This window comes from Anomaloglossus baeobatrachus, chromosome 1 (genome assembly GCF_048569485.1).
Source record: "Anomaloglossus baeobatrachus isolate aAnoBae1 chromosome 1, aAnoBae1.hap1, whole genome shotgun sequence".
Taxonomy (NCBI): Eukaryota; Metazoa; Chordata; class Amphibia; order Anura; family Aromobatidae; genus Anomaloglossus; species Anomaloglossus baeobatrachus.
In genome coordinates this window covers 434,292,324-434,315,914 of record NC_134353.1, presented here as the reverse complement: position 1 = coordinate 434,315,914, position 23,591 = coordinate 434,292,324, and the positions used below count along the sequence as shown (strand labels likewise).

Here is a 23,591-nt window from a genome sequence, read left to right as displayed (position 1 = left end):
GGAGTGGACTGCTGAGGACTGGGGTAAAGTCATTTTCTCAGATGAATCCCCTTTTCGATTGTTTGGGACATCTGGAAAACAGCTTATTAGGAGAAGAGGAGGTGAGCGATACCACCAGTCTTGTCTCATGCCAACTGTTAAGCATCCTGAAACGATTCATGTGTGGGGTTGCTTCTCAGCCAAGGGAATCGGCTCACTCACTGTCTTGCCTAAAAACACAGCCATGAATAAAGAATGGTACCAGAATGTCCTCCAAGAGCAACTTCTCCCAACTGTCCAAGAGCAGTTTGGCGCCCAACAATGCCTTTTACAGCATGATGGAGCACCTTGCCATAAAGCAAAGGTGATCACTAAATGGCTCATGGAACAAAACATAGAGATTTTGGGTCCATGGCCTGGAGACTCCCCAGATCTTAATCCCATTGAGAACTTGTGGGCAATCATCAAGAGACGGGTGGACATACAAAAACCAACAAATTATGGCAAAATGCAAGCATTGCTTATGCAAGAATGGACAGCCATCAGTCAGGATTTGGTCCAGAAGTTGATTGAGAGCATGCCAGGGAGAATTGCAGAGGTCCTGAAGAAGAAGGGTCAACACTGCAAATATTGACTTGCTGCATTAACTCATTCTAACTGTCAATATAACCTTTTGGTACTCATAATATGATTGCAATTATATTTCTGTATGTGATGTAAACATCAGACAAACACAATTAAAAACCAGAGGGCAACAGATCATGTGAAAATATAATTTTGGTGTCATTCTCAAACCTTTTGGCCATGACTGTATTTCTTCTAAAGTAGATGGAGTACCTGAATTTTTGTCTGATTTCATTGATGTGTTTAATGAGACTAAATCTGATTTTTCACCTCCCCATAGGGAATGTGATTATGCTATAGAATTATTGCCGGGATCCAAATTTCCTAAAGGAAGGATTTTAAATGTGTCAGTGCCTGAACATGATGCTATGAGGAATTATATTAAGGAGTCATTGGAGAAAGGTCACCCCTTGGTGCAGGCTTTTTCTTTGGGGCCAAGAAGGTTGGATCATTAAAACCCTGCATTGATTATCGCCTGCTTAATAAAATCACTGTGAAATATCAGTATACATTGCCTCTAATGTCAGACTTGTTCTCTAGAGTAGAGGGCGCTAAATGGTTTACCAAACTTGACCTTAGTGGGCGTATAATCTTATCTTTGCACTTGTGGGACAATACAGAAGTCCAACAGCCACGTTTAGGATGCCACTAAGTTCACTCAGTGTTTGCTAGTATAATGGCTTAGTAACAATGAGTTTGAGTGTGCAATGCAGGCAGAGGTGCTGCAAATATCTTTGCACTTCTGGGACGATACAGAAGTCCAACAGCCACGTTTAGGATGCCACTAAGTTCACTCAGTGTTTGCTAGTATAATGGCTTAGTAACAATGAGTTTGAGTGTGCAATGCAGGCAATGGTGCTGCAAATATCTTTGCACTTGTGGGACGATACAGAAGTCCAACAGCCACGTTTAGGATGCCACTATGTTCACTCAGTGTTTGCTAGTATAATGGCTTAGTAACAATGAGTTTGAGTGTGCAATGCAGGCAGACGTGCTGCAAATATCTTTGCACTTGTGGGACAATAGAGAAGTCCAACAGCCACGTTTTGGATGCCACTATGTTCACTCAGTGTTTGCTAGTATAATGGCTTAGTAACAATGAGTTTGAGTGTGCAATGCAGGCAGAGGTGCTGGAAATATCTTTGCACTTGTGGGACGATACAGAAGTCCAACAGCCACGTTTAGGATGCCACTAAGTTCACTTAGTGTTTGCTAGTATAATGGCTTAGTAACAATGAGTTTGAGTGTGCAATGCAGGCAATGGTGCTGCAAATATCTTTGCACTTGTGGGACGATACAGAAGTCCAACAGCCACGTTTAGGATGCCACTATGTTCACTCAGTGTTTGCTAGTATAATGGCTTAGTAACAATGAGTTTGAGTGTGCAATGCAGGCAGACGTGCTGCAAATATCTTTGCACTTGTGGGACAATAGAGAAGTCCAACAGCCACGTTTTGGATGCCACTATGTTCACTCAGTGTTTGCTAGTATAATGGCTTAGTAACAATGAGTTTGAGTGTGCAATGCAGGCAGAGGTGCTGGAAATATCTTTGCACTTGTGGGACGATACAGAAGTCCAACAGCCACGTTTAGGATGCCACTAAGTTCACTTAGTGTTTGATAGTATAATGGCTTAGTAACAATGAGTTTGAGTGTGCAATGCAGGCAATGGTGCTGCAAATATCTTTGCACTTGTGGGACGATACAGAAGTCCAACAGCCACGTTTAGGATGCCACTATGTTCACTCAGTGTTTGCTAGTATAATGGCTTAGTAACAATGAGTTTGAGTGTGCAATGCAGGCATAGATGCTGCAAATGTCTTTGCACTTGTGGTACGATACAGAAGTCCAACAGCCACGATTAGGATGCCACTATGTTCACTCAGTGTTTGCTAGTATAATGGCTTAGTAACAATGAGTTTGAGTGTGCAATGCAGGCAATGGTGCTGCAAATATCTTTGCACTTGTGGGACGATACAGACGTCCAACAGCCATGTTTAGGATGCCACTATGTTCACCCAGTGTTTGCTAGTATAATGGCTTAGTAACAATGAGTTTGAGTGTGCAATGCAGGCAGAGGTGCTGCAAATATCTTTGCACTTGTGGGACAATACAGAAGTCCAACAGCCACGTTTAGGATGCCACTATGTTCACTCAGTGTTTGCTAGTATAAGGGCTTAGTAACAATGAGTTTGAGTGTGCAATGCAGGCAGAGGTGCTGCAAATATCTTTGCACTTGTGGGACGATACAGAAGTCCAACAGCCACGTTTAGGATGCCACTATGTTCACTCAGTGTTTGCTAGTATAACGGCTTAGTAACAATGAATTTGAGTGTGCAATGCAGGCAGAGGTGCTGCAAATATCTTTGCACTTGTGGGACGATACAGAAGTCCAACAGCCACGTTTAGGATGTCACTATGTTCACTCAGTGTTTGCTAGTATAATGGCTTAGTAACAATGAGTTTGAGTGTGCAATGCAGGCAGTGGTGCTGCAAATATCTTTGCACTTGTGGGGCGATACAGAAGTCCAACAGCCACGTTTAGGATGCCACTATGTTCACTCAGTGTTTGCTAGTATAATGGCTAATTAACAATGAGTTTGAGTGTGCAATGCAGACAGACGTGCTGCAAATATCTTTGCACTTGTGGGACGATACAAAAGTCCAACAGCCACGTTTAGGATGCCACTATGTTCACTCAGTGTTTGCTAGTATAATGGCTTAGTAACAATGAGTTTGAGTGTGCAATGCAGACAGACATGCTGCAAATATCTTTGCACTTGTGGGACGATACAAAAGTCCAACAGCCACGTTTAGGATGCCACTATGTTCACTCAGTGTTTGCTAGTATAATTGCTTAGTTACAATGAGTTTGAGTGTGCAATGCAGGCAGAGGTGCTGCAAATATCTTTGCACTTGTGGGACGATACAGAAGTGCAACAGCCACGATTAGGATGTCACTAAGTTCACTCAGTGTTTGCTAGCATAATGGCTTAGTAACAATGAGTTTGAGTGTGCAATGCAGGCAATGGTGCTGCAAATATCTTTGCACTTGTGGGACCATACAGAAGTCCAACAGCCACGTTTAGGATGCCACTATGTTCACTCAGTGTTTGCTAGTATAATTGCTTAGTTACAATGAGTTTGAGTGTGCAATGCAGGCAGAGGTGCTGCAAATATCTTTGCACTTGTGGGACGATACAGAAGTCCAACAGCCACGTTTAGGATGCCACTATGTTCACTCAGTGTTTGCTAGTATAAGGGCTTAGTAACAATGAGTTTGAGTGTGCAATGCAGGCAGACGTGCTGCAAATATCTTTGCACTTGTGGGACGATACAGAAGTCCAACAGCCACGTTTAGGATGCCACTATGTTCACTCAGTGTTTGCTAGTATAATGGCTTAGTAACAATGAGTTTGAGTGTGCAATGCAGGCAGAGGTGCTGCAAATATCTTTGCACTTGTGGGACGATACAGAAGTCCAACAGCCACGTTTAGGATGCCAATAAGTTCACTCAGTGTTTGCTAGTATAATGGCTTAGTAACAATGAGTTTGAGTGTGCAATGCAGGCAGAGGTGCTGCAAATATCTTTGCACTTGTGGGACGATACAGAAGTCCAACAGCCACGTTTAGGATGCCACTAAGTTCACTCAGTGTTTGCTAGTATAATGGCTTAGTAACAATGTGTTTGTATCTTTGCACTTGTGGGACGATACAGAAGTCCAACAGCCACGTTTAGGATGCCACTATGTTCACTCAGTGTTTGCTAGTATAATGGCTTAGTAACAATGAGTTTGAGTGTGCAATGCAGGCAGAGGTGCTGCAAATATCTTTGCACTTGTGGGACGATACAGAAGTCCAACAGCCACGTTTAGGATGCCACTAAGTTCACTCAGTGTTTGTTAGTATAATGGCTTAGTAACAATGAGTTTGAGTGTGCAATGCAGGCAGAGGTGCTGCAAATATATTTGCACTTGTGGGACGATACAGAAGTCCAACAGCCACGTTTAGGATGCCACTAAGTTCACTCAGTGTTTGCTAGTATAATGGCTTAGTAACAATGAGTTTGAGTGTGCAATGCAGGCATAGATGCTGCAAATATCTTTGCACTTGTGGGACGATACAGAAGTCCAACAGCCACGTTTAGGATGCCACTACGTTCACTCAGTGTTTGCTAGTATAATGGCTTAGTAACAATGAGTTTGAGTGTGCAATGCAGGCAGAGGTGCTGCAAATATCTTTGCACTTGTGGGACGATACAGAAGTCCAACAGCCACGTTTAGGATGCCACTAAGTTTACTCAGTGTTTGCTAGTTTAATGGCTTAGTAACAATGAGTTTGAGTGTGCAATGCAGGCAGAGGTGCTGCAAATATCTTTGCACTTGTGGGACAATACAGAAGTCCAACAGCCACGTTTAGGATGCCACTAAGTTAACTCAGTGTTTGCTAGTATAATGGCTTAGTAACAATGTGTTTGTATCTTTGCACTTGTGGGACGATACAGAAGTCCAACAGCCATGTTTAGGATGCCACTATGTTCACTCAGTGTTTGCTAGTATAATGGCTTAGTAACAATGAGTTTGAGTGTGCAATGCAGGCAGAGGTGCTGCAAATATCTTTGCACTTGTGGGACGATACAGAAGTCCAACAGCCACGTTTAGGATGCCACTATGTTCACTCAGTGTTTGCTAGTATAATGGCTTTTTGCACTTGTGGGACAATACAGAAGTCTAACAGCCACGTTTAGGATGCCACTAAGTTCACTCAGTGTTTGCTAGTATAATGGCTTAGTAACAATGAGTTTGAGTGTGCAATGCAGGCAGAGGTGCTGCAAAAATCTTTGCACTTGTGGGACGATACAGAAGTCCAACAGCCACGTTTAGGATGCCAATATGTTCACTCAGTGTTTGCTAGTATAATGGCTTAGTAACAATGAGTTTGAGTGTGCAATGCAGGCAGACGTGCTGCAAATATCTTTGCACTTGTGGGACGATACAGAAGTCCAACAGCCACGTTTAGGATGCCACTATGTTCACTCAGTGTTTGCTAGTATAATGGCTTAGTGACAAGGAGTTTGAGTGTGCAATGCAGGCAGAGGTGCTGCAAATATCTTTGCACTTGTGGGACGATACAGAAGTCCAACAGCCACGTTTAGGATGCCACTATGTTCACTTAGTGTTTGCTAGTATAATGGCTTAGTAACAATGAGTTTGAGTGTGCAATGCAGGCACAGATGCTGCAAATATCTTTGCACTTGTGGGACGATACAGAAGTCCAACAGCCACGATTAGGATGCCACTATGTTCACTCAGTGTTTGCTAGTATAATGGCTTAGTAACAATGAGTTTGAGTGTGCAATGCAGGCAATGGTGCTGCAAATATCTTTGCACTTGTGGGACGATACAGAAGTCCAACAGCCACGTTTAGGATGCCACTATGTTCACTCAGTGTTTGCTAGTATAATGACTTAGTAACAATGAATTTGAGTGTGCAATGCAGGCAGAGGTGCTGCAAATATCTTTGCACTTGTGGGACGATACAGAAGTCCAACAGCCACGTTTAGGATGTCACTATGTTCACTCAGTGTTTGCTAGTATAATGGCTTAGTAACAATGAGTTTGAGTGTGCAATGCAGGCAGTGGTGCTGCAAATATCTTTGCACTTGTGGGGCGATACAGAAGTCCAACAGCCACGTTTAGGATGCCACTATGTTTACTCAGTGTTTGCTAGTATAATGGCTAATTAACAATGAGTTTGAGTGTGCAATGCAGACAGACGTGCTGCAAATATCTTTGCACTTGTGGGACGATACAAAAGTCCAACAGCCACGTTTAGGATGCCACTATGTTCACTCAGTGTTTGCTAGTATAATGGCTTAGTAACAATGAGTTTGAGTGTGTAATGCAGGCAGAGGTGCTGCAAATATCTTTGCACTTGTGGGACGAAACAGAAGTCCAACAGCCACGTTTAGGATGCCACTAAGTTCACTCAGTGTTTGCTAGTATAATGGCTTAGTAACAATGAGTTTGAGTGTGCAATGCAGGCAGAGGTGCTGCAAATATCTTTGCACTTGTGGGACGATACAGAAGTCCAACAGCCCCAATTAAGATGCCACTAAGTTCACTCAGTGTTTGCTAGTATAATGGCTTAGTAACAATGAGTTTGAGTGTGCAATGCAGGCAATGGTGCTGCAAATATCTTTGCACTTGTGGGACGATACAGAAGTCCAACAGCCACGTTTAGGATGCCACTAAGTTCTCTCAGTGTTTGCTAGTATAATGGCTTAGTAACAATGAGTTTGAGTGTGCAATGCAGGCAGACGTGCTGCAAATATCTTTGCACATGTGGGACGATACAGAAGTCCAACAGCCACGTTTAGGATGCCACTATGTTCACTCAGTGTTTGCTAGTATAATGGCTTAGTAACAATGAGTTTGAGTGTGCAATGCAGGCAGAGGTGCTGCAAATATCTTTGCACTTGTGGGACGATACAGAAGTCCAACAGCCACGTTTAGGATGCCAATAAGTTCACTCCGTGTTTGCTAGTATAATGGGTTAGTAACAATGTGTTTGTATCTTTGCACTTGTGGGACGATACAGAAGTCCAACAGCCACGTTTAGGATGCCACTATGTTCACTCAGTGTTTGCTAGTATAATGGCTTAGTAACAATGAGTTTGAGTGTGCAATGCAGGCAGAGGTGCTGCAAATATCTTTGCACTTGTGGGACGATACAGAAGTCCAACAGCCACGTTTAGGATGCCACTAAGTTCACTCAGTGTTTGCTAGTATAATGGCTTAGTAACAATGAGTTTGAGTGTGCAACGCAGGCAGAGGTGCTGCAAATATCTTTGCACTTGTGGGACGATACAGAAGTCCAACAGCCACGTTTAGGATGCCACTAAGTTCACTCAGTGTTTGCTAGTATAATGGCTTAGTAACAATGAGTTTGAGTGTGCAATGCAGGCATAGATGCTGCAAATATCTTTGCACTTGTGGGACGATACAGAAGTCCAACAGCCACGTTTAGGATGCCACTACGTTCACTCAGTGTTTGCTAGTATAATGGCTTAGTAACAATGAGTTTGAGTGTGCAATGCAGGCAGAGGTGCTGCAAATATCTTTGCACTTGTGGGACGATACAGAAGTCCAACAGCCACGTTTAGGATGCCACTAAGTTTACTCAGTGTTTGCTAGTATAATGGCTTAGTAACAATGAGTTTGAGTGTGCAATGCAGGCAGAGGTGCTGCAAATATCTTTGCACTTGTGGGACGATACAGAAGTCCAACAGCCACGTTTAGGATGCCACTATGTTCACTCAGTGTTTGCTAGTATAATGGCTTTTTGCACTTGTGGGACGATACAGAAGTCCAACAGCCACGTTTAGGATGCCACTATGTTCACTCAGTGTTTGCTAGTATAATGGCTTTTTGCACTTGTGGGACAATACAGAAGTCTAACAGCCACGTTTAGGATGCCACTAAGTTCACTCAGTGTTTGCTAGTATAATGGCTTAGTAACAATGAGTTTGAGTGTGCAATGCAGGCAGAGGTGCTGCAAAAATCTTTGCACTTGTGGGACGATACAGAAGTCCAACAGCCACGTTTAGGATGCCACTATGTTCACTCAGTGTTTGCTAGTATAATGGCTTAGTAACAATGAGTTTGAGTGTGCAATGCAGGCAGACGTGCTGCAAATATCTTTGCACTTGTGGGACGATACAGAAGTCCAACAGCCACGTTTAGGATGCCACTATGTTCACTCAGTGTTTGCTAGTATAATGGCTTAGTAACAATGAGTTTGAGTGTGCAATGCAGGCAGAGGTGCTGCAAATATCTTTGCACTTGTGGGACGATACAGAAGTCCAACAGCCACGTTTAGGATGCCACTATGTTCACTCAGTGTTTGCTAGTATAATGGCTTAGTAACAATGAGTTTGAGTGTACAATGCAGGCAGAGGTGCTGCAAATATCTTTGCACTTGTGGGACGATACAGAAGTCCAACAGCCACGTTTAGGATGCCACTAAGTTCACTCAGTGTTTTCTAATATAATGGCTTAGTAAAAATGAGTTTGAGTGTGCAATGCAGGCAGAGGTGCTGCAAATATCTTTGCACTTGTGGGACGATACAGAAGTCCAACAGCCACGTTTAGGATGCCACTAAGTTCACTCAGTGTTTGCTAGTATAATGGATTAGTAATAATGAGTTTGAGTGTGCAATGCAGGCATAGGTGCTGCAAATATCTTTGCACTTGTGGGACGATACAGAAGTCCAACAGCCACATTTAGGATGCCACTAAGTTCACTCAGTGTTTGCTAGTATAATGGCTTAGTAACAATGAGTTTGAGTGTGCAATGCAGGCAGAGGTGCTGCAAATATCTTTGCACTTGTGGGACGATACAGAAGTCCAACAGCCCCAATTAGGATGCCACTAAGTTCACTCAGTGTTTGCTAGTATAATGGCTTAGTAACAATGAGTTTGAGTGTGCAATGCAGGCAGAGGTGCTGCAAAAATCTTTGCACTTGTGGGACGATACAGAAGTCCAACAGCCACGTTTAGGATGCCACTATGTTCACTCAGTGTTTGCTAGTATAATGGCTTAGTAACAATGAGTTTGAGTGTGCAATGCAGGCAGACGTGCTGCAAATATCTTTGCACTTGTGGGACGATACAGAAGTCCAACAGCCACGTTTAGGATGCCACTATGTTCACTCAGTGTTTGCTAGTATAATGGCTTAGTAACAATGAGTTTGAGTGTGCAATGCAGGCAGAGGTGCTGCAAATATCTTTGCACTTGTGGGACGATACAGAAGTCCAACAGCCACGTTTAGGATGCCACTATGTTCACTCAGTGTTTGCTACTATAATGGCTTAGTAACAATGAGTTTGAGTGTGCAATGCAGGCATAGGTGCTGCAAATATCTTTGAACTTGTGGGACGATACAGAAGTCCAACAGCCACGTTTAGGATGCCACTAAGTTCACTCAGTGTTTGCTAGTATAATGGCTTAGTAACAATGAGTTTGAGTGTGCAATGCAGGCAGAGGTGCTGCAAATATCTTTGCACTTGTGGGACGATACAGAAGTCCAACAGCCCCAATTAGGATGCCACTAAGTTCACTCAGTGTTTGCTAGTATAATGGCTTAGTAACAATGAGTTTGAGTGTGCAATGCAGGCATAGGTGCTGCAAATATCTTTGAACTTGTGGGACGATACAGAAGTCCAACAGCCACGTTTAGGATACCACTAAGTTCACTCAGTGTTTGCTAGTATAATGGCTTAGTAACAATGAGTTTGAGTGTGCAATGCAGGCAGAGGTTCTGCAAATATCTTTGCACTTGTGGGACGATACAGAAGTCCAACAGCCACGTTTAGGATGCCACTATGTTCACTCAGTGTTTGCTAGTATAATGGCTTTTTATACTTGTGGGACAATACAGAAGTCCAACAGCCACGTTTAGGATGCCACTAACTTCACTCAGTGTTTGCTAGTATAATGGCTTATTAACAATGAGTTTGAGTGTGCAATGCAGGCAGACGTGCTGCAAATATCTTTGCACTTGTGGGACGATACAGAAGTCCAACAGCCACGTTTAGGATGCCACTATGTTCACTCAGTGTTTGCTAGTATAATGGCTTAGTAACAATGAGTTTGAGTGTTCAATGCAGGCAGAGGTGCTGCAAATATCTTTGCACTTGTGGGACGATACAGAAGTCCAACAGCCACGTTTAGGATGCCACTATGTTCACTCAGTGTTTGCTAGTATAATGGCTTAGTAACAATGAGTTTGAGTGTGCAATGCAGGCAGAGGTGCTGCAAAGATCTTTGCACTTGTGGGACGATACAGAAGTCCAACAGCCACGTTTAGGATGCCACTAAGTTCACTCAGTGTTTTCTAATATAATGGCTTAGTAAAAATGAGTTTGAGTGTGCAATGCAGGCATAGGTGCTGCAAATATCTTTGCACTTGTGGGACGATACAGAAGTCCAACAGCCACGTTTAGGATGCCACTAAGTTCACTCAGTGTTTGCTAGTATAATGGATTAGTAACAATGAGTTTGAGTGTGCAATGCAGGCATAGGTGCTGCAAATATCTTTGCACTTGTGGGACGATACAGAAGTCCAACAGCCACGTTTAGGATGCCACTAAGTTCACTCAGTGTTTGCTAGTATAATGGCTTAGTAACAATGAGTTTGAGTGTGCAATGCAGGCAGAGGTGCTGCAAATATCTTTGCACTTGTGGGACGATACAGAAGTCCAACAGCCCCAATTAGGATGTCACTAAGTTCACTCAGTGTTTGCTAGTATAATGGCTTAGTAACAATGAGTTTGAGTGTGCAATGCAGGCAGAGGTTCTGCAAATATCTTTGCACTTGTGGGACGATACAGAAGTCCAACAGCCACGTTTAGGATGCCACTATGTTCACTCAGTGTTTGCTAGTATAATGGCTTTTTATACTTGTGGGACAATACAGAAGTCCAACAGCCACGTTTAGGATGCCACTAAGTTCACTCAGTGTTTGCTAGTATAATGGCTTATTAACAATGAGTTTGAGTGTGCAATGCAGGCAGACGTGCTGCAAATATCTTTGCACTTGTGGGACGATACAGAAGTCCAACAGCCACGTTTAGGATGCCACTATGTTCACTCAGTGTTTGCTAGTATAATGGCTTAGTAACAATGAGTTTGAGTGTTCAATGCAGGCAGAGGTGCTGCAAATATCTTTGCACTTGTGGGACGATACAGAAGTCCAACAGCCACGTTTAGGATGCCACTATGTTCACTCAGTGTTTGCTAGTATAATGGCTTAGTAACAATGAGTTTGAGTGTGCAATGCAGGCAGAGGTGCTGCAAATATCTTTGCACTTGTGGGACGATACAGAAGTCCAACAGCCACGTTTAGGATGCCACTAAGTTCACTCAGTGTTTTCTAATATAATGGCTTAGTAAAAATGAGTTTGAGTGTGCAATGCAGGCAGAGGTGCTGCAAATATCTTTGCACTTGTGGGACGATACAGAAGTCCAACAGCCACGTTTAGGATGCCACTAAGTTCACTCAGTGTTTGCTAGTATAATGGATTAGTAACAATGAGTTTGAGTGTGCAATGCAGGCAGAGGTGCTGCAAATATCTTTGCACTTGTGGGACGATACAGAAGTCCAACAGCCCCAATTAGGATGCCACTAAGTTCACTCAGTGTTTTCTAATATAATGGCTTAGTAAAAATGAGTTTGAGTGTGCAATACAGGCATAGGTGCTGCAAATATCTTTGCACTTGTGGGACGATACAGAAGTCCAACAGCCACGTTTAGGATGCCACTAAGTTCACTCAGTGTTTGCTAGTATAATGGATTAGTAACAATGAGTTTGAGTGTGCAATGCAGGCAGAGGTGCTGCAAATATCTTTGCACTTGTGGGACGATACAGAAGTCCAACAGCCCCAATTATGATGCCACTAAGTTCACTCAGTGTTTGCTAGTATAATGGCTTAGTAACAGTGAGTTTGAGTGTGCAATGCAGGCAGAGGTGCTGCAAATATCTTTGCACTTGTGGGACGATACAGAAGTCCAACAGCCCCAATTAGGATGCCACTAAGTTCACTCAGTGTTTGCTAGTATAATGGCTTAGTAACAATGAGTTTGAGTGTGCAATGCAGGCAGAGGTTCTGCAAATATCTTTGCACTTGTGGGACGATACAGAAGTCCAACAGCCACGTTTAGGATGCCACTATGTTCACTCAGTGTTTGCTAGTATAATGGCTTTTTATACTTGTGGGACAATACAGAAGTCCAACAGCCACGTTTAGGATGCCACTAACTTCACTCAGTGTTTGCTAGTATAATGGCTTATTAACAATGAGTTTGAGTGTGCAATGCAGGCAGACGTGCTGCAAATATCTTTGCACTTGTGGGACGATACAGAAGTCCAACAGCCACGTTTAGGATGCCACTATGTTCACTCAGTGTTTGCTAGTATAATGGCTTAGTAACAATGAGTTTGAGTGTTCAATGCAGGCAGAGGTGCTGCAAATATCTTTGCACTTGTGGGACGATACAGAAGTCCAACAGCCACGTTTAGGATGCCACTATGTTCACTCAGTGTTTGCTAGTATAATGGCTTAGTAACAATGAGTTTGAGTGTGCAATGCAGGCAGAGGTGCTGCAAAGATCTTTGCACTTGTGGGACGATACAGAAGTCCAACAGCCACGTTTAGGATGCCACTAAGTTCACTCAGTGTTTTCTAATATAATGGCTTAGTAAAAATGAGTTTGAGTGTGCAATGCAGGCATAGGTGCTGCAAATATCTTTGCACTTGTGGGACGATACAGAAGTCCAACAGCCACGTTTAGGATGCCACTAAGTTCACTCAGTGTTTGCTAGTATAATGGATTAGTAACAATGAGTTTGAGTGTGCAATGCAGGCATAGGTGCTGCAAATATCTTTGCACTTGTGGGACGATACAGAAGTCCAACAGCCACGTTTAGGATGCCACTAAGTTCACTCAGTGTTTGCTAGTATAATGGCTTAGTAACAATGAGTTTGAGTGTGCAATGCAGGCAGAGGTGCTGCAAATATCTTTGCACTTGTGGGACGATACAGAAGTCCAACAGCCCCAATTAGGATGTCACTAAGTTCACTCAGTGTTTGCTAGTATAATGGCTTAGTAACAATGAGTTTGAGTGTGCAATGCAGGCAGAGGTTCTGCAAATATCTTTGCACTTGTGGGACGATACAGAAGTCCAACAGCCACGTTTAGGATGCCACTATGTTCACTCAGTGTTTGCTAGTATAATGGCTTTTTATACTTGTGGGACAATACAGAAGTCCAACAGCCACGTTTAGGATGCCACTAAGTTCACTCAGTGTTTGCTAGTATAATGGCTTATTAACAATGAGTTTGAGTGTGCAATGCAGGCAGACGTGCTGCAAATATCTTTGCACTTGTGGGACGATACAGAAGTCCAACAGCCACGTTTAGGATGCCACTATGTTCACTCAGTGTTTGCTAGTATAATGGCTTAGTAACAATGAGTTTGAGTGTTCAATGCAGGCAGAGGTGCTGCAAATATCTTTGAACTTGTGGGACGATACAGAAGTCCATCAGCCACGTTTAGGATGCCACTATGTTCACTCAGTGTTTGCTAGTATAATGGCTTAGTAACAATGAGTTTGAGTGTGCAATGCAGGCAGAGGTGCTGCAAATATCTTTGCACTTGTGGGACGATACAGAAGTCCAACAGCCACGTTTAGGATGCCACTAAGTTCACTCAGTGTTTTCTAATATAATGGCTTAGTAAAAATGAGTTTGAGTGTGCAATGCAGGCAGAGGTGCTGCAAATATCTTTGCACTTGTGGGACGATACAGAAGTCCAACAGCCACGTTTAGGATGCCACTAAGTTCACTCAGTGTTTTCTAATATAATGGCTTAGTAAAAATGAGTTTGAGTGTGCAATGCAGGCATAGGTGCTGCAAATATCTTTGCACTTGTGGGACGATACAGAAGTCCAACAGCCACGTTTAGGATGCCACTAAGTTCACTCAGTGTTTGCTAGTATAATGGATTAGTAACAATGAGTTTGAGTGTGCAATGCAGGCATAGGTGCTGCAAATATCTTTGCACTTGTGGGACGATACAGAAGTCCAACAGCCACGTTTAGGATGCCACTAAGTTCACTCAGTGTTTGCTAGTATAATGGCTTAGTAACAATGAGTTTGAGTGTGCAATGCAGGCAGAGGTGCTGCAAATATCTTTGCACTTGTGGGACGATACAGAAGTCCAACAGCCCCAATTAGGATGTCACTAAGTTCACTCAGTGTTTGCTAGTATAATGGCTTAGTAACAATGAGTTTGAGTGTGCAATGCAGGCAGAGGTTCTGCAAATATCTTTGCACTTGTGGGACGATACAGAAGTCCAACAGCCACGTTTAGGATGCCACTATGTTCACTCAGTGTTTGCTAGTATAATGGCTTTTTATACTTGTGGGACAATACAGAAGTCCAACAGCCACGTTTAGGATGCCACTAAGTTCACTCAGTGTTTGCTAGTATAATGGCTTATTAACAATGAGTTTGAGTGTGCAATGCAGGCAGACGTGCTGCAAATATCTTTGCACTTGTGGGACGATACAGAAGTCCAACAGCCACGTTTAGGATGCCACTATGTTCACTCAGTGTTTGCTAGTATAATGGCTTAGTAACAATGAGTTTGAGTGTTCAATGCAGGCAGAGGTGCTGCAAATATCTTTGCACTTGTGGGACGATACAGAAGTCCAACAGCCACGTTTAGGATGCCACTAAGTTCACTCAGTGTTTTCTAATATAATGGCTTAGTAAAAATGAGTTTGAGTGTGCAATGCAGGCAGAGGTGCTGCAAATATCTTTGCACTTGTGGGACGATACAGAAGTCCAACAGCCACGTTTAGGATGCCACTAAGTTCACTCAGTGTTTTCTAATATAATGGCTTAGTAAAAATGAGTTTGAGTGTGCAATGCAGTCAGAGGTGCTGCAAATATCTTTGCACTTGTGGGACGATACAGAAGTCCAACAGCCACGTTTAGGATGCCACTAAGTTCACTCAGTGTTTGCTAGTATAATGGCTTAGTAACAATGAGTTTGAGTGTGCAATGCAGGCAGAGGTGCTGCAATTATCTTTGCACTTGTGGGACGATACAGAAGTCCAACAGCCACGTTTAGGATGCCACTATGTTCACTCAGTGTTTGCTAGTATAATGGCTTTTTATACTTGTGGGACAATACAGAAGTCCAACAGCCACGTTTAGGATGCCACTAAGTTCACTCAGTGTTTGCTAGTATAATGGCTTATTAACAATGAGTTTGAGTGTGCAATGCAGGCAGAGGTGCTGCAAATATCTTTGCACTTGTGGGACGATACAGAAGTCCAACAGCCACGTTTAGGATGCCACTATGTTCACTCAGTGTTTGCTAGTATAATGGCTTATTAACAATGAGTTTGAGTGTGCAATGCAGGCAGAGGTGCTGCAAATATCTTTTCACTTGTGGGACGATACAGAAGTCCAACACCCACGTTTAGGATGCCACTATGTTCACTCAGTGTTTGCTAGTATAATGGCTTAGTAACATTGAGTTTGAGTGTGCAATGCAGGCAGAGGTGCTGCAAATATCTTTGCACTTGTGGGACGATACAGAAGTCCAACAGCCACGTTTTGGATGCCACTAAGTTCACTCAGTGTTTGCTAGTATAATGGCTTAGTAACAATGAGTTTGAGTGTGCAAAGGGCAGGAGGGTACAGTGGCAGGGTTGTGGGTCTCTGGGTAGAGGAAAGGAAGCCTGCCGTTCTATTCCTCCTAATGGGGAAATGCAGCGAGGAAATCCCTGACCTTAGCTACACAGACGCTGTCATCTTGTGTAGCTGTTAAACTCTGTTTTCACGGACCTGTCACCTATGGCTCTGACCCTGCCGGTATGAGCCCTTAAAAGGACTGATAGAAAGTGCTATCCCTATGCTGTACAGCGCTGTGTATGGAGCGTACACAGCAGTATCAGCGATAGGAGCTGCGCCAGTGATGACTGACACCAAGGACGCAGAAGGCAGATAATGGCGTGCTGGAGGAAAATGTCCGGTTTTATAATGCAGGGACATGTGACATGGACATCCTATCACACATGCCGTTGCTTCTCTGGCTAAAAGTCCACTTAGCTGTGTGTGTGTCTGGGATTGGCTGACATGCTGGCCCGCCCCACTACACGCGCGCGCTTAGGGAAGGAAGACAAGGAAAAAAAAAAAAATGGCGATCGCCATTATCCATACAGCAGTGATCTGAATGCGCTGTTCCCACACACTATACACTGAAATTTCATAATAGTGTGAGTCACAGAGTGACTTACACTATTACAGCGGAAAGCCAGCTAGTAATTAGCTGATCTTTTTGCTGCTAGAACCGTTCTCGAACGTATCTAGAACTATCGAGCTTTAGCAAAAAGCTCGAGTTCTAGTTCTATCTAGAACAGCCCCCAAAATCACTCGAGCCGCGAACTGGAGAACCTCGAACCACAAACCGCGCTCAACTCTAGTCATGGCTCTCAGACGACTTTTCTTCCCCTGGGTCAGCCAGGGGAGGCGAAAGGCACGCGTATTTTTGAGAGTGCTTCATGCAAAGCATCTTTTTCATTTTGAAAAGGGGATCAACTGATGCCAGTCAAGTGGGGTGTGTGTGGCCCAATTAGTGGAAACGAGGGAGACTGTGGTTGGAGTCCCCTTGCTGTGTTTCTAAAAGAACCAAGATGAACAAGTCATGCCTCTCAGAGGACTTTTCTTCCCCTGGGTCAGCCAGGGGAGGCGAAACCCATTCGTATTTTTGAGAGTGCTTCATGCAAATCATCTTTTTCATCTTGAAAATGGGGGTCAACTGATGCCAGTCAAGTGGGGTGTGTGTGGCCCAATTAGTGGAAACGAGGGAGACTGTGGTTGGAGTCCCCTCGCTGTGTTTGTAAAAGAACCAAGATGAACAAATCATGGCTCTCAGAGGACTTTTCTTCCCCTTGGTCATCCAGGGGAGGCGAAAGGCATGCGTATTTTTGAGAGTGCTTCATGCAAAGCATCTTTTTCATCTTGAAAATGGGGGTCAACTGATGCCGGTCAAGTGGGGTGTGTGTGGCCCAATTAGTGGAAACGAGTGAGACTGTGGTTGGAGTCCCCTCGCTGTTTTTTACATGATTTTCGAAGTGCATGACATGCCTAAGAGGTTTAGTTTCAGCATCTCAAACTTGTTGGCTACAGAAAGGCTGCCTTTACACCCCTTTGTCACCGAGGATTTTCGAGACCTTATGCCCATTGCAGTGCCCCAAGAGCCGATGGCCATTTGCCACTCCTTCTCCAAGAAAGGGGTGCCCGCGCTAACACAGCAGGTCGCACACAACATCACCGCTTCCTTGAGAAACTCTGTGTGTGACAGGGTGCATTTCACCACAGATACTTGGAACAGTAAGCATGGACAGGGGCGTTACATGTCGCTGACTGGGCACTGGGTAACTATGGTGAGAGATGGAGAAGGGTCTGCTGTACAAGTCTTTTCGTCCCCACGAGTTGTGTGTTTCAATCCTTCCTCTGTATGTACAAGTTCCTCCACTGCTTCTGCCTCATCAAGCTCGTGTTGTTCCTGCACCTCAGCCCAAACCCTGTGTGGTCAGGCCACCCTTCCTTGTAACTGCGCCCAAGGAATCCCACACACCTCCTTACTATGCTGGCAGCAGAGCTCAAGGCCATCAGGCGGTCAAATATTTACTTTGAAATGTAGGGGAAATGCGAGACACCGCTGAGGAGTTGTGGACGGTTAGCTCTGTAGAGTGAGACCGAGTTTCATCAATGGTTGTCTCCACTCAACCAGCAGCCAGGGAATGCCGGGTGCGACAATGATGCTAAACAGTCTGCGGCCCTTCTTCAGGGCAATGTGACACACGTGCCTTGTATGGCTCACGTGTTGAATCCGAATCTCCAGCAATTTTTAAAACACTATCCCGGCCTACATGTCCTTCTGTCGAGGGCACGGTGTAACGCCTGCCTGGATCGACACACTCAGACGGGCTGTAAAGGATAGGCTAGAGGGAACCCACTCACCAAGCTGGACCCCCAGAACCCTGAAACCCTTAAATCCCTATATAGTGATGTTGAATGACACAGGGCCCAAGTTGATCAATACCTGTGGAAGGCTGCAGTTCCAGAGAATAGTAGTCATGCAGGGTCAAAACATTAATTGAGGAAGAGGAACAGAATGGGGGGGACAGGACTTAATCAGAAAACAAGCAGAGGTGAAATGCAAATCGGCCAATGAGGTACCTAAACAGCAAGCAGGAAAAGTAGTCAGGTAACAAGCACACAAACTCATAAAACTAAACTGGGGGTAACAGTAACCAGAGGTTCATAGCTATGTCTGGCAGTGGTCTTCAGACAGGAGGGGCCTAAAAAAGGGTGTGGTGTCTTCCCATTGGTTGTAGCTGAATGATGGTACTTCATCTGTGAGATACCCACCACCTGCATTCAGCCATTGGTTCTGCATATGTCAAGGTAACGCATCCCAGTGGGTGAGCATAACCTGCGTCCACCTGCGCCGCTGCCATCGACTCCTCTCCCATCATCAGCACTATGCATGATAGGAACACGTTGTCACCTGGCGACTGGAGTACAAATTGACGGAGCGTACTCCGTTGATGACTTAACCGCAGTGTGCGGCAATGATGCAAACCTGGCTGCGGGCCATCGTCAGGGCAATGTGACACACGTGCCTTGTATGGCTCACGTGTTGAATCTAATTCTCCAGCAATTTTTAAAACACCATCCCGGCCTACATGGCCTTGTGCAGCGGGCACGCTCGCTATGTGCTCACTTCCATCGTTCGCACAGAGCAGCTCAACAACTTTCGTCGCTACAGAAGTCTTTAGGTCTGGTGGTTAAACGCCTGAAATGCGATGTGCCGACACGCAGGAATTTGACTCTGCACATGTTGCAGCGTTTGTGGCAGCACCGCCGAACCCTGCTGCAATATGACATATAGCCTGGCCTAACTTGATCCAGAGGTGGTGCAGATCACGCTGCTGGAGTGGTGTCAGATCAAGGACCTATGCACCCTTCTGCACAGTTTACAAATGTCGACGAAGATGTTTAGCACTGGCAATGCCATTCTTAGCGTGACAATTCTGGTCATCTACATGATGGAGCACACTGTAAGCATTATTCGGAGTCAGGTGTTGGGACAAGAGGAAGGGGAGGAAGTACAGGAGGAGTCATATGCGGAAGGGATAACAAGATCTACGAGGTCCAGATGGTCAGCGGCACCTAGGTGGCAGTCATGGTGGGGGAGAGGGATTAACAAGGGCGCATAGTATCAGCAAAAAGTGTTGAGGAAGGTGCAGGAGCCCATGAAGAAATGGAGGATGAACTGGCGATGGGCATGGAAGACTCAGCAGATGAGTGAGAGCTTGCTCACATTTCGGTTGTGCGAGGTTGGGGGGAGAGGGCAGAGGAAGGAGTGCCAATAAGTTTCCTCAGTGTCTGCTACTATAATGGCTTAGTAACAATGAGTTTGAGTGTGCAATGCAGGCACACGTGCTGCAAATATCTTTGCACTAGTGGGACAATACAGAAGTCCAACAGCCACGTTTAGGATGCCACTAAGTTTCCTCAGTGTTTGCTAGTATAATGGCTTAGTAACAATGAGTTTGAGTGTGCAATGCAGGCAGACGTGCTGCAAATATCTTTGCACTAGTGGGACAATACAGAAGTCCAACAGCCACTTTTAGGATGCCACTAAGTTTCCTTAGTGTTTGGTATTATAATGACTTTGTAACAATGAGTTTGACTGTGCAAAGCAGGCAGACGTGCTGCAAATATCTTTGCACTAGTGGGACAATACAGAAGTCCAACAGCCACGTTTAGGATGCCACTAAGTTTCCTCAGTGTTTGCTAGTATAATGGCTTAGTAACAATGAGTTTGAGTGTGCAAAGGGCAGGAGGGTACAGTGGCAGGGTTGTTGGTCTGGGTAGAGGATAGGAAGCCTCCCTTTCTATCCCTCTTAATGGGGAAATGCATCGAGGAAATCCCTGACCTTAGCTACACAGACACTGTCATCTTGTGTAGCTGTTAAAATCTGCTATCACGGCCCTGACTGTCACCTATGGCTCTGACCCTGCCGGTATTAGCCCTTAAAAGGACTAATAGAAACTTCTATCCCTATTCTGTATAGCGCTGTGTACAGAGCGTACACAGCAGTATCAGAGACAGGAGCTACGCCAGCGGTGTCTGACACCCAGACGCAGAAGGCAGATAATGGCGTCCGGACGGGCAGATACTCATTTTTATAATGCAGGGACATGTCACATGGACATCCTATCACACATGCCGTTGCTTCTCTGGCTAAAAGTCCACTTAGCTGTGTGTGTGTCTGGGATTGGCTGACATGCTGGCCCGCCCCACTACACGCGCGCGCTTAGGGAAGGAAGACAAGAAAAAAAAAAAAATGGCGATCGCCATTATCCAAACAGCAGTGATCTGAATGCGCTGTTCCCGCACACTATACACTGAAATTTCATAATAGAGTGACTTACACTATTACAGCGGAAAGCCAGCTAGTAATTAGCTTGTCTTTTTGCTGCTAGAACCGTTCTCGAACATATCTAGAACTATCGAGCTTTAGCAAAAAGCTCGAGTTCTAGTTCGATCTAGAACAGCCCCCAAAATCACTCGAGCCGCGAACTGGAGAACCTCGAACCGCGAACCGCGCTCAACTCTACTCCTGTATACAGCATACTATTGTAGCTGAAAACTGTATATAGAGTGCTGCTGAAGTACCCCTGAAGACCACTAGCGCATAAAAAAAAAATTGGTCCAATTTTCATCCAGAAGAGTAGGATGATTTTTTTCTCACTTTTCATCAGATTGCTGTCCTTGTACTTTCCGTATGTAATCTGTTTGTTTAATCAGAAGCTACAAGTAATTTACAATCATTTACATTGTCCTATGCTACGGAATAGTAATCTATCCATAAAAAATCGGATATCACTAGGATGGTCCTTGTAGCATCTGATTTTTTTCTCGCAGCCATAGACTTGAATAGCTGAGTCTCATCCGATTTATGCGCCCGTTCACTGTATGATGTTTTTTCCTCAGGCCGAATATAGCTTAATAAATAAGCAGCTCTGCTCTGCTTGACTGAATAACATTAGTGTGAGAGCAGTCCCTTTTTTCTCACATTGCACTTGATTGAGTTACACACTAGTGTGAGCGAGTCCTATTACTGAGTTGTTGTTAGCAGTACCCAGGCTCCATCTGGGGGTTAAATTTGATTATTGGCACTGGTTTTGTCCCTCTGCACTCTCCATCTCCTCTCTACTCTCTGTAATGGTGCATTGTGGGAAAGCGGAGCTCGTTTTCTTCATGGACCGTCAGACAGAGGTCATCCACCATTTTATCCCATTTCATGATAGTGTTTGCAGCCATTAAATACCCTTGACTCTCCCTCCTGCTTTAGTCAGCAGCAATTATAAGATTGGATAGCAACACATGTATTTTATACACTGTTCAGCCATTTGTTACATGTATTTCTGTGTTACTTGCATACATCGTTGATTCCTTGTTGTATATTGCTTCTAGTTTTCCTGAATATAAACTGGATAGAGTTATTGGACCACAGTAGATTGGTTTAGCTGAATGTCAGACTATGCACTCACCTCAGGGTACCTTGTAGAGAGGACAGAACAACAATAAAGGTTCATTTGTGCTTAGGCCCATATAAATAAAGTAGAGTGGCCATGACAATGACAGGGCATCTGCTCAGTTTATTCGAAGGGCAGCTGAAATTTAAAAAACTAAAGGCATTTTATGTCAACAAATGCAAATACTTTAACAAGATCCAAAGTACACCCCAGTCTGGCTTCTCATACAATAGTCACTGCAGTTTTAGGCATAAGAACATTACAGGTGCTTGAAGAATACATTTGGCAAGAAAGCAAAACTAGATTGATATGGAGTATTCAGAGATTAGATGGGAGGAAAAATAAAGTTACATTTTAAACAATTTGAAATCAGGACACATATATATATATATATATATATATATATATATATATATATATATATATATATATATATATATATATATATATATATATATATATATATATATATATATATATATATATATATAAAATAAATAATGAAACCATAAATGACAAGAGGAAGATAATGCCTGGGTGCCTGGGCTCAGATGCTACTAAAATAGACTTTGGCTTTTCAAAAGGATACAATTTCCACAAACAAATAGAATGATGAAGTAAATGCAAACAAACATTCCTGGGAATGATGGGCCACCATATGCCATAATACCATTATACATCACAGAATTCCAATCCTCTCCGGTTAAAACCTGTAATATAAAAAGAAACCTAAAGAATTAGATTTCTTGTGCCATCCTCCCCCCTCCAAAAAAACCCCCAAAGCTACTTATAGGATCTTTTAGACAAATATGATACTGGATGTGTTTTTGAAAAGTAGCATGGTCAGACAAATCATTTTCTCATACCTCTTATTTATATGTATTTCTCTTGTACACATTCTCTAGAACAGAGATGGGAGACTGCAGTGCTTGAGCAGCAGCCACATTTGACAGTCGGCCCTTTAAACCCACTTTACATAGACTTTGCATTGCTTTCCAATGTAATCTAATCATCAACATTATTTTCATATTGAACTTTTTAGCATTTACATGCATTTCAAAGCCATCCTGAGAATTTTGTCACATATCTTATGTATGCAAAGTTTTTTTCACTATGATCAATTTTTTTTCAGGCTCCATATATTTACGGTACTTAATGTGCAATATCTTTGTTTGCATGTATTTTGTTATTGCTTATCCATGAACAACCTTTGTGATCTGGTTTGGGTGACTTCTCTTTTAAGTCAAGTAATTGTTTGATCAAATATATTAGGGTAATTTTCAAGTTGATAATTTTGTGTGACCCCCAAAGATTGGTAGAAATTTCCAAATGACCCTTGGCAAATAAAATAGGTTCGCCACCCCTGTTCTACCAGAAGAATAACATTGTTTTATCATGTTTCAGTAAGCCATTTTCACTTAGGGGTGTACTCACTTTTGTTGTTAGCGATTTAGACATTAATGGCGTTTGCATTTATTCCGTGGTATCACATGTGCAAGGTCACAATCAGCGTCTTTAGAGCCTGCGTGTGTGCACTTACCATTCCCGCAGCCTTGTTATCCGTGTGCTTGCTTCTCTGCTTCAGGTGCGCTCTGTGCATCTGTGCAGGAGTCATCTGAGCATGCGCAGAGCGCGTCTGAATCAGAGAAGCAAGCACCCTTGTGACGGCTACGGGAATGGAAAGTGCGCACGCGTGGGAACTGAAGACGCTGATGGTGACGTTGCACATGTAAGTCCATGGTATCATGCCCACAGGGGCGTGATACCACGGCATACATGCAAACGCGCACA

General features: G+C 43.7%; 1 protein-coding gene across 2 annotated transcripts in view; it reads right to left on the bottom strand.

Annotated features, from left to right (window-relative positions):
• Window positions 1-23,591, bottom strand: part of CACNA1S (calcium voltage-gated channel subunit alpha1 S) — a 2,360,423-nt gene that overhangs the window by 1,336,186 nt on the left and 1,000,646 nt on the right. For both annotated transcript variants that reach the window (XM_075352638.1, XM_075352639.1), the window contains exon 14: window positions 22,390-22,510. In XM_075352638.1, coding sequence (XP_075208753.1) covers window positions 22,390-22,510 — 121 coding nt within the window. The remainder of the gene's footprint in view (window positions 1-22,389; window positions 22,511-23,591) is intronic.